General features: G+C 27.2%; 1 protein-coding gene across 1 annotated transcript; it reads left to right on the top strand.

Moving 5' to 3' along the window:
• Nucleotides 1–4,713: 4,713 nt before the first annotated feature.
• On the top strand, nt 4,714–12,289 carry LOC126552522 (zinc finger MYM-type protein 1-like). Its single transcript, XM_050207237.1, has 8 exons — nt 4,714–4,741; nt 8,954–9,016; nt 9,099–9,161; nt 9,244–9,306; nt 9,389–9,451; nt 9,534–9,596; nt 9,679–9,741; nt 9,894–12,289. Exons 1-8 carry the CDS (start codon nt 4,714–4,716, stop codon nt 12,287–12,289), a joined length of 2,802 nt encoding a protein of 933 aa, XP_050063194.1.
• Nucleotides 12,290–13,210: the final 921 nt, after the last annotated feature.

Genomic DNA, 13,210 nt, shown 5'->3' on the forward strand with positions numbered 1-13,210 from the left:
AGCTAATAATTATTTTAGTAAGTAGGTACCTTGCAATCATTCTAAAGATATCATACGTTTATAACTTTTTGAATAGATAAAAACATATAGCTTTGCTTATGAAATGAACGTCATAAGATAACATCATAATATTATTATTCATTGTGTATTTTACAATAAATTTTTGTACCGAAAAGAAATAACTGATAAATTTTGTAAACTTCTTTTTGCTAAACGAAAAACACTTTTTTATTCGTAAAAAAAAATTACATCACTCAAATTACTCTTTAATTGACATGGGCATATAGAATTTAAATTTATTAAGAATTTAAACAATTTTATAATTTTCATAAATGTATTATTAATAGATAAATATTTATGGTGGAGGGATCACTCTGTATAGAGTATATTTAATCACCGTCACAGACTCCAAGTTTATAGAGAATTTTTTCATTTATATTTTTTTATAATATTGATGTTCTGTACGCTGTAAGTACATATATAGTTGTTGACGTCCGTAGTCTACAGAGATAAAAAAATAAATGAACAAAAAAAATGCACTACCAATCGAATAATTATCAATAATAACGAACTATTCAAAAGTCGAGAAATATACATAATACGTATATTATAGGTACATCGATTACTACACGTAAATCTGTGTTTATATTTAGGTATAATATGATTGCACTACAGTAGAAAATTAATGGTGATCAGTTCTTTATAAATAATATATTTTACTTATACTGAAGAAACGTGATGCGGTCCAATGATGACTGAAGTTTCCAGTTTCTTCTATTTAAATTTTAAATGCTACATTTTAAAATGTAAAAAACGCATTACTTAATACTTATGATATATGTTTTTGGGCCCCTGCTGTACTACATATATACATAATTATAGTCAAATATATACTTATATGTACATGCTCAGGAAGTAGGTACATCGAGTTTCTGTACATTATTCGTATAATCGTAAATAATGTCTATGCTACTGTAGTACGTCTCCAATATAATCTTGAATGCCTTGACTACAAATTTTGTTTTTACGATCGTTCAAGATTTTAACTACAGCAAAATCGATCGATTTTATGACGATAATATACGTTAGGTTTTCGTCTAATGTTCATAAATAAGTATACTTTCAAGCTATTTTAAATTGTAAATTGTAAATTTGCGCATTGACTATCTATACGATTATTATAAATTACAAAACGCGAGACTTGATAATATTTTAATACAGTATACTCATCGCATTAAATAATAAAATTGTTTGGTTAAAAATATACTTGACGTGCCGTAAAAATATGTTTACTTATAAACGATTTTCATGGACATTCGACAAATAAAATAAAAATGCCCTAAAAGCCTATAAATAAACAATCGTCGCTCGCCATTCTATAAGGATCACTTAACACAGTTTGGGATCTTTTTATAAATGCAGAGAATGTAAAATGTAGACCGATCATCTGATCATCGGTTTATAATTTACGACGTTTAGTAGGTGTATAATGTATATGACAACAGCTTCTGAGTACCAATTTACCAACTATCTAGTTCAACAATTTTTTTTTACTTATTTAGAATCCACGATAAAATTATTTTTACTTAGAACTTATCAATAACTAAAACTCAAATTTCTACGCATTTAATGTTTTTTTTTTTAGATAATATTAATATAAATATAGTAAAGGTAATAATAATTATTAACGAGGCGATGGCTTAGGGCCGATAACTACATCTCACCTTCAAATCTGAAATCATATTAGTCGTTGGTCGTGAAAGTAAAAAATAAATACTTAAACGGTTATTTGTAAATGTTAAACTTTAAAATTATTAAAATTCCATAATAAATAAATTTAAAAGCGATAGTCTTTACTCTTTATTCTTGAACTCTGTAAAGCTGTTTTAGCCATGTTAGATTGTAGATAATTCCATCTGAATTTTTCATAGCATTTTATTTATTTTAAATAAAAAAAAATGTTATCGCAGATGTCTGCAGATAGTATCATATTTCTGATGGTTTTTAGAATTTAAAATTTAAGCGCTATATACCTACTAATTATGAAATAAAATATGTGTATACGAACGAAAATATATCACCGGATTACATCAAAACAACGATTTATGTTGTAATGAAAATTGAAATAATAATAATACAACGATTTTGTCGGAAACTGAAACCGCGTTATCGAGTCACGGACAAACGTCAAATCATACGAAAAACATGTTCGTGATTTCGTTGACCCTATAATTTATATTTGTTTGGATTAGCTCCTGAGCAACGGTTCAAGTATAAAGTATATGATAAAGTAGCATATATTATTTATGTACTCACACATTATTTATAGGTATCTACTATAACTATTGTTGACAGTCAGCTAAACAAAGTAAATTATTACACTGTTTGACATCATAATGTAATTATACATAAGTATTGGATATTTTTTAAACTTCGTACCACACAATATATATATATATATAAAAAAAGTAGGATATAATAGAATAGAATTACAGCGCCTGATAGTGGTAGTTAAAATATCACAATTATTTTCATAAAAATAAAATTACGATCTTACATATATTTTTTTTTTTTTTATATATAACGCAATGAACAAATAACGTATTGACGGCTATCTACCATACGAAAAAATTTTAGATCTCTCAAACATATTATGTCGGTGTACCAGCTAATATCTAAAAGAGTTCGCCGAGAATGACATACAGAATACTGGAAATATATGGAGAAATACACGGAGAATACTTGTCATACCGCACATATTTTCCTGTGCTGAGCACTATACCAGAATGAATGTCATCTGCACAACATAACTTGGCGATCATTGCAGGTATTGTGATCAGTGGCGCATTTAAGCGTTTTCGAATCGATGAATCTGAATGCGATGACATAGATCAGTAGTTCTCAACTGGGGTGACATGGATCCAGCTTGGGGATGACACGAAAAATCAACGAGAAAAGGAAAAAAATCATATTATTATATTCATATTAATATCAACGTTTTGAACGTTTTTTTTCTGTGTAGGTAGGTACTGTATTTTTTTTTTAATAATAGAATATTTTTTAAACATAAAGCTAAGATTTACCTATTATTTTGATATTAGGGTGACGCAGTATTAGATTCTAGTGGTTAAAGATGACATGAATCAAAAAAGGTTGAGAACTACTGTCATAGACGAATAAAAGCAAACAATTGGTTTTAGTTAATTCATAACCAATTCATATCGTATAATATAATAAAATGATGGTAATAGTATATTGCATTACGATTTTAATAATAAATTATTATTTATTAATTATTAATAATGAACTTCGAAAAATATAACAAACGTCAACCGGCAGTATAAATATGGATAGGTAACAATATTATTTATGTTCTCCGGTGAATCGTGTTGTCTTTATTTGCGTGGGGCTCGGTGCAACGGCACAGTTTGCACTGGCTTCAATTACCGGCTCAGCATTACACAGTACACACAGTGATCGTAGACTGGTAGATAATAATAATATATTTAATATTTAAACGCGTGTTGTTGGATTGATTGTGTGTAGAAGTGTATAATATATTAACTATATAACGGACTGATATAACGGACAGTAAATATAAATATTATCCTGATAGAACTATTTACCATGTCATAACCATAGGCTGCAGGCAAGCATCTTTAGGTATCAGTACTAAAATTATCTGTCTAAAATAATAGTATTATACCATTTTGTATAATAAGTATCGCGTATACCTATTCAAATAAATTAGAAATCAAATATGTATGATGTTTGACGAATCGATATATCTGTGATGTAGTATATGATACAATAATATAGGTATAATCTGTATAAGTACGTCTGTCCATCGTTTTAATGCTATCAATAAATTAATTTTAGTAAAATCCTAATAATATATTATAATATATAATATTTTTCATCATATAGCGCTTAAAATAAAGTACTATTAAAGACTTGAAAAATTAGTTATCGATTTTTTTTTTTATCCAGATGAAAAGCAGTAAGATATAATTATTTTTTATTGTAATACACAATCTATAATTTTTTTGTATAATAAGCATTATATTCTCGGTTGTTATTAATTTAAAGAAGCTACTCATTAACAACATTTTCGTCAGTGCAACTATTTATTTTAGTTAATTAAATTACACTTATTTGAAGATTTTACAACTATTTTTACACAACTACACTGTGGACATACAATACAAGTATGCCATAGATATTATAGTTTTTAATAATTTTTTTAAAAGTATTTTTAATTATTTCCTTCATTCTAAACTTTTTATATATATATTTAAATTATTAGTTTTTAATTTTTGTTTATTTATATTTATTAAATATATAATATATACTTTTAAATAAAAATTGAAATGCGTACTTATACTTTTTTAAATTTTGATTTTAGGGTGCATTATCGATTTATATAGTGAATTTTAGATTGTCCTTTTTTTAGGTTTTAAATACATTTTAAAAAGTTTTTAGTGCATTAAATTGGTAAACCTTATGACGTCTACATTTAGCAGGAAACGCATATTTTAAAAAAAGTTAAATATAATTTAAAAAGCCATAAACTTAAGATTATAACTGTCTAAAATATATATATTACTTTATACCTAATTACGTTGATCGTTGAATTCAGATTTACTTTAAACGATGAATCAAATAATCAATGTAATTTGACCATGTAAAATAATCACAGCCTAGTGCCTACCAATGTCCAACGACAATGAATTTACTGAAAGTAAGTTCAAAAAAAAAAATAATAAGCTTAAGTACTTAAACGATAATATTAATATTTTTTTTATTTTAATACCACGTGCCCTTTAAAAGCAAAAGCAAATATATTTAATAGATTTTTATGTATTTATGGCTATCGTTATTTTAACGATTATTATTTTATTATACAATACATAAATATCTATACTAATTATGTTACTGCCAATTTTATATAGGCTATACTTACTATTTTTATTATAATGACGTGTCAACAGTGTGAAATAAAGTGCTTATCCAGGTAACTAATTAAATTTTAAATATTTTTAACAGAGTAAAACAATCAATGTAGTAAAATGTTCAAAATGTAAAATTATAGATCGTTATTCTCATGTTAATTTATTATTACGTAAATCAGCTGCAGCCTTTGAACGAATATATTTAATTCACCATGTTTATTATGAAATTATATTCATAAATTAAGTACCTATAGTATTATTGTGATTGTACTAAATGTTTCATTATATTTTATAAATTGGAAATTTATAAACAATATATTGTACACGTATACACATATATCACATAATATATGCATTTACCTACGTACTTATAATATTAATGCGTGTGTGTGAGCCTCCAAATATCGTTTGCCCCAGGCTCCTAAAGTCTTAATCCTTCCCTGAGTGCGGATATACCTAGGTACCTACTTATTATTGTCTATCTATATGACTATATTACCATATATAATATATATGTAATTATATTGCGTAGTTAACTGCAGTTATATAGTGTAGGTACCTAGATAATTGATATTGTATTTTTGTATATTAATATTATAGACATATACTTATATGCATATCTGTCATACAATGCGTATAATATATTATTAAAGTCGGCCGCACACAATACTTGTAATAAATTATAACAAATCGTCTAAAGCTCACGTTATCATAAGAAAATTTCGAGTTTTACGTACACCTACGTAGTTATTTCCGCTACCTAACTTTTTTTCTCTTTCAGAATCATTAGATAGACGACGAGTTGGTCATCATAGTGTACCTAATAGTTTTTCATCGAGGTCTTAATTATCTATTATATACGTTAGATATAATATTTTTTCTACATCCGGACTTCGTGAATCAATATAATATCTAATATTATAATTTAACGATGTACGTTTAAATATTATGTCATGAACGGTCATGGTACCTATATATACCTACTCTATACGACGTGACCGTTAACGCATATAATAATATATCATAAAATATCGAATCGTCAATATATATCATATTATTATGAAAGGTGTTCATCATACCTACCGCGCGTTCATACCGTATTATATTGTACGTATTATTATTATATAAACAATATAATTACAAAGTCGTACGCTGCTGTCGAAATGAGAAATAAAAGAATTCCTGGTGATAATTAGCAACACAGTTGTGTACGCCCGTCATTAAAAATATAGTACAAGCGTCGATTATAAATAGTGTTAATTAGCATCAACAATAAGTGGCCGTGCGTATATATTATTAATTATTAGGTGCACCACAACGTTCACGTCGTATACAAAGCAGCGCATTATTATTATGATACTCGTCTATATTATGTGCGTATGTTAATACACTCGAAAACACAGCTGAGAAGGATAACAGTAGCATTTTGTAATTTTATACGCTCGGTCTTTATACGTTTTAAAATATCATTATTGTAATATTATTTGGAATAATATTAAACCGCATAATATTATTGTGATGTTTAGAGATTGTGCTTATCTACTACGTTCGACAGGTATTATACGAGTATAATAGGGTGGTCCTTATTTATAAGAAAAAAAAATATTAATATTTTTAATATCTTACCCGCCAACTTTGTTCATCACTATGAGTTAGTAATTTATGTTAAATATGGTCATGATTACTCAACCCCTTCACGTGCCACAAAAGGATTGAAAAATTTCGAAATAGGGTTGATAGGTACGTCAATTTTTAAGTTTAATTTAAAAATATCGTTTAAAAATAAAATAAAACATTTAATCATTATATAAGTTTAAATTGCAAAATCGCATTAGAATAAGAATAACCATTTTACTTCAATAGTAGAATTTATATACTTTTTAGATAATTTGTAATCAGTTTTTAGGTATAAAAGATATTACGTAATTTGAGATCGCGCGTCGAATCATCGTTGTTATCTTTAAATTACTAACGATTATATGTGTTAAATTCTCAATGTGAAAATACTATTTTTATATACTGATACTGAAATGCGCTATACTAGCCCTATGCGTTTTATTTATTGAGCCGCATACTCATGAAGAGATGACCAAATATTACTGTAAGTACAATACGTTTTAAGTATATTCATTTTTCACTATTTTATTATTTTACTGGGTTTTTATTAATTATAATTAACGTTTAAATTTAATATACGTTTTGAAACATTATGACGACTCGACAAAACACTGATATATGGTTAATTGGGCAGCCTTTAGAACGAATTACTGTTAGTAAGCTTCCTTCAAATGGAGATATTCTGCGTAGACTGTTGTTTTTAATACGGAATGAAATATACTCAGTATATACAACAGTGAACCTACTGGGTATATTGTATATAGCTAATCCACAGAGATATTTGAATATTTCCTTGGTCGATTGAGAGCGTGTACGTGCGGACAATAATTATTATTACAAGGAATCATAGTATGCATGCAGTACCTATTTCGAGTTTACCTACGTCTATACCTGAAGCTATTTAATAATCAGACTGCTTAAAAAAATATATAATATTATAATATTATAGCAGCGCCTAAAATATATATAAAATATAATTGAATAACGAAACGTACCATTATAATAACCTTGCAGCCATCGACCGGATAGTATAGACGTACCTAATATTATAGTCAGGGGCGCCGAAAGTGGGTTTTGTCTATGACAAATGTCATAGATAAATTAGTGGGTGGGTGGGTGGATCGTGGATATAGCGTGAAGAAAAATAGGGACTTCTGTTTTACTGTAAACATTTTACTGTAATATTGTTATAACTTATAAATAAAACGCATTGAACATATCCAATCATCTCATTACAGTCTGCTATACCAGTGATACTACTGTATTTACTATATATTTATATAATTATAATTTATAATATTTTATATTATTAAGGTATAAAAGTATAAAACATACGTCATACAATGATTAAATTGTATCATTATTTTTGTTACAACTCAATGTTTGGTTATTATTAGGGTTTAAAATATAAATACATTAATACATATATATATATTAATATTTTATCTCATGGGCTTAGTGGTTTAACCAGTGTTAATGTGTTGAGAAAAAATACGATACGAGTGGGTATTTTTATACGAAAATAGAATTATCAATATGAATATTGACGTGTAGAACGTCGAATTAGAGATCTGAAGAAGAGTGGTAGGGCGCTGCGTTATCGCGACAGTTTGTTTTCTTAGTTCTTACATATTTCTGTCAAAACTTAACATTTTTATCGTACAATATTCTATGTTGTGATTTTTTGTTAAATTTGAGTAAAATTTTAAACAATTAAACATATTATAATTATCTATACATTTATAAAATGAATTCCTGTGATTTATGTGGAAAATTAAAAGCGACATTAAATAATACCAATTGGGCACGTCACTTGGAAGCTTGCAAAAACAAAAGACGAAAATTAAAGCATTTTGATATTTCAAAATTTTTTTCTCCAACCAGAGGCAAGTATTTATTTATTAAATTATTTAAATCTTGTATTTTTAATTTGAAATATAGACTATAGTACCTATAGATGATATTAGGCAATATAATTTTATGTTGTAGGTACTTATTATATAGATTAACTGAATAGGTAAGTACCTAAATTTTTTTTTTTGACAGAAAATAATCGAAATGATTATGAAGAACCTCTACCAACTGTAAAAGGTCATTACAATTAGGCAGTTACAGTAAAAATTATGTATATTGTATGCATTTTTATGTTAATTTGAGCAAGCCAATAAGTATACAAATTTCAAATAATACCTACCTACACCATTACACCAATTAAGTTTATCAATTATTTTTTATTTATTTTATTAAATATGTCTTCATTTTAATTAATAATTTTAATTAAGGTTAAGTAATTAATTTTTTAATTTATTATTAAAGACCAATACTTCTCTGCTTCTTTTAATAATTACTATTAAGTATTAATAAATATTTCTTTTTTTTAACAGAGACAGAAAATAATGTAGCTTGCTTTCAATCTAATGCTGTAGAACTTTGTCCAGCTGTAGAAAGTAAATATATTTAAAGACAAATACCTTCTTTTTTAACCATGATAATTAATTACTATTAATGGATATTTCTTTTTGTTAACAGAGACAGAAAATACTTTAGCTTGCTTTCAATCTAGTGCTGTAGAACTTTGTCCAGCTGTAGAAGGTAAATATATTTAAAGACAAATACCTACTTTTTTAACCATGATAATTAATTACTATTAATGGATATTTCTTTTTTTTAACAGAGACAGAAAATACTTTAGCTTGCTTTCAATCTAGTGCTGTAGAACTTTGTCCAGCTGTAGAAGGTAAATATATTTAAAGACAAATACCTACTTTTTTAACCATGATAATTAATTACTATTAATGGATATTTCTTTTTGTTAACAGAGACAGAAAATACTTTAGCTTGCTTTCAATCTAGTGCTGTAGAACTTTGTCCAGCTGTAGAAGGTAAATATATTTAAAGACAAATACCTACTTTTTTAACCATGATAATTAATTACTATTAATGGATATTTCTTTTTTTTAACAGAGACAGAAAATACTTTAGCTTGCTTTCAATCTAGTGCTGTAGAACTTTGTCCAGCTGTAGAAGGTAAATATATTTAAAGACAAATACCTACTTTTTTAACCATGATAATTAATTACTATTAATGGATATTTCTTTTTTTTAACAGAGACAGAAAATACTTTAGCTTGCTTTCAATCTAGTGCTGTAGAACTTTGTTCAGCTGTAGAAGGTAAATATATTTAAAGACAAATACCTATTTTTTTAACAATAATAATTAATTTCTATTAATGGATATTTCTTTTTTTAACATAAACAGAAAATATTGTTGCTTGTGCTTAATCTTATGTTATTTATTAAATATAACAAATTTTATTTTTATAGATGATGTATGTAAATGGAAAAATGATCCATGTATTTTCATTAACAAACATTTAAGTCCTGAAGAAAAACGATTTATTTCTGAACTTGGACCTTGTCAACCATTAGAAAATGATTTATATGGTTATCAGTTTCCAAAAAATACTAATGGGAGGCATTTTAATGAACAGTGGTATTTCAGAGTACTACCTGACGGTAAAAAAGTTATTAGAGATTGGTTATCTTACTCACCGAAATTAAATAAAGCCTTTTGCTTGCCTTGTATTCTTTTTGGTTCTGATAAAAATATTTCTTCAAGAATGTCCTGGGCAATAAATGGTTATGATGGTTGGCAAAATGGTCGCAATAATATAAGTGCCCATGAATTAACTACATCACACATCAATTCATCTGTCATATTAAAAATTCAAAAAACTACTTTGCCAATTTTACCATCTCTAGAATATGGCAGAAAAATGGAAGTAGCGACTAACCAAAAAGTTGTTTCCGAACTCATTGATATTGTTATTTTTTTGGCACAACATAATATTGCATTTCGTGGACACAAAGAGAATTGGTCATCTAACATTAAAGGGAACTTCAAAGATCTAGTTATTCTTATGGCATCTCAATCTCCAATTTTATCATCTCATCTGTCTCTAGTCAAATCTAAAGGAAAAAAAGTAACTTCCTTTATTACTTGGGAACGCCAAAATCAGTTGATTGACTGTGTTAGTCAATCTATTAAATGCACTATTAATAAAGAAATATCTGAAGCATCATTTTTCAGTATTTCTATTGATTCAACGTTTGATGCATCTCGAACCGAACAAATTTCTTTTATAGTAAGATATGTTAATAGTACTGGGAATATTTTTGAAAGACTGCTTGCCCTCAAATCATCTGCGATTACAACAGGAAAAGTTCTGTTTAATATCTTTAAGAGTGTCATGGAAGAAAATCAACTACAATGGAAAACTGCATTAGTGGGTCAGTCGTATGACGGAGCTGGAAATATGTCGGGCGAACATAAAGGTTTGCAATCTCGAATTAAATTGGAAAATAGTCACGCATTATTCATATGGTGCCATGCACATCGATTAAACTTAGTTGTAACATCTATAATTTCAAAAGGCAAAGATGCTATAGATATGTTTGGTAATCTTGAAAGTTTATATGCTTTTTTATGGACTAGTAAAAAACGAGTTGATGTTTTTCGACAAAAACAGTATAAACTATATCCAAATAAACAGCTTCAATCCGTGAAACGTGTTGCAACAACAAGGTGGATGTCCCATTCGGTAGCTTTGAAAACAATAATATCTAAATTTGAGGCATTAATTCAAACCTTGGAAGAAATAATTGAAAAAGAAGGCCCAGCAGATGTGAAAACTGCTGCGACAGCTAATGGTTTGATTAGCTATTTTTTGTCTTTTCGATTTGTTTTAACAGCATTCTGTTTTAAAATTTTATTTGATATTCTTGATCCACTCAATAAAGCATTTCAAGAATCAGATATTGATCTTTTAACAGCAACAGACCTTATTTTCTCGGCTCGCTATGATCTTAAACAAAATAGGAATGATAATATATTTCAAAACACTGTGAATAATGCCAAAGCTTTTATTAATGCATCTGATAGAGAATTTGAAGAACTTAAACAGATAAGACCCATTAGAATACCTAGAAAACACGATCAAAATGGTAAATGTTCAGATAATCCTATTATAGATCCATTATTAAAAATGAAAGTTGAGACATTTAATGTTATATTAGATACAACTCTGTCAACTTTAGAAAGTCGATTTAATGATGAACATATTGGTATTTTGAGAGATATTTCATTATTTTCAAAGAAAAGAATTGAGGAAATAAATATTAATGTTAACAAGTTTCCAATAGATGGTTTTAATGTATTTTGTTCAACTTATACAATTATTTCACAAGAAGATCTGAAAACAGAATATTTACAGTTTGTTAAAATTTTCAAAATATTAAATAATAATATTGATTTACCTCATGCATTACATCAAACACACAATTTTGATGAAGATGAGAAATTAACATCATCGTCAAGTGATGAAGAACTACCTACAAAAAGAAAACAGGAAATGCAAAATGCTGGTAGTATAAATCATGTTTTTAAAGTTTTCTGTGCAGCAAATATGAATTCAGTTTTTCCAAATCTTTACATTGCATTTAAAATAACTGTAACATTGCCAGTAAGTAGTGCAAGTACAGAAAGGTCATTTTCACGTTTGAAATTACTTAAAACCAGACTGAGAACTAGTATATCTCAAAACCGATTAGAAAACCTTCTAATAATATCTTGTGAAAATGATATTGTAGTTGACAAAGACGAAGTAGTTAAAAAATTTGCAATTAAAAGTAAAGTTCTTACTAAACTACTTACTCTGTAAGTTTGTTCTTAAATCTTAAATATAATGGTTTTATAAATTTTTAAATTTTAAATTTTTGAAAAAGATACAATTTTTTGTTTATTATTACTATTTATTTTGTAACTTAAAGTAACCAGTAGGTAAGTTCATTATCTTATATTGTTTGTACAAATTACACATACATTTAGTTTAATATTGTATTAAATATTTATTCTTCTCATTTAAATTTAATATTAAAATATCTTTTGCATATTTAAATATTATTTTTTAATACAATTAAATCTATTTCAGGTGTTCTTTAGCTTTTTTTACCAAATTCATCTTAAGTGTACCCTGTTGTAAATACCACAAGTAAAATAAATAAAAACTCACTTAAATTGAATCTTAATTTAAAAAATTAATAATCTATTTACATTTACTCTACATGTAAGACTTATTAAGAATATATTTGTATAATATATAGGTATTATTAAATATTTAAAAGTTAAAAATATTAAAAATTGACTTATGTGAAGTGAGGCCACTCAAATTACAAGCAGTTAAGGAATCGCTACTCTATATTATTTTTGTTAGTGGGTGGGTCCAATTGGTGGGTGGGTGAATTAACTCAAAATTGTCATAGGTGTTTAAAATTACATCGGCGCCCCTGATTATAGTTAGTCTAAGAAGATTTTTCGATTCAAAGGTGAGACTATTATATAATATATAAAATAATTATATAGGCGCATACATGATGTATAGGCAATAATTTAATATGCTTAGACGGTCGACGGGGGCTCGCGATAATAATTTCATCTGAATTGTCAAATGCCGTTTATCGCGTAAACGAATGACGAATATTACACTTCTTCGTGTACCTACATTATATTATTATTAGTACCTCTACCTACAACTATGATTATTAACGAATCTGACGCGAGCTCGACACACTATAACGCGCGT

Source organism: Aphis gossypii, chromosome X (genome assembly GCF_020184175.1).
Source record: "Aphis gossypii isolate Hap1 chromosome X, ASM2018417v2, whole genome shotgun sequence".
Taxonomy (NCBI): Eukaryota; Metazoa; Arthropoda; class Insecta; order Hemiptera; family Aphididae; genus Aphis; species Aphis gossypii.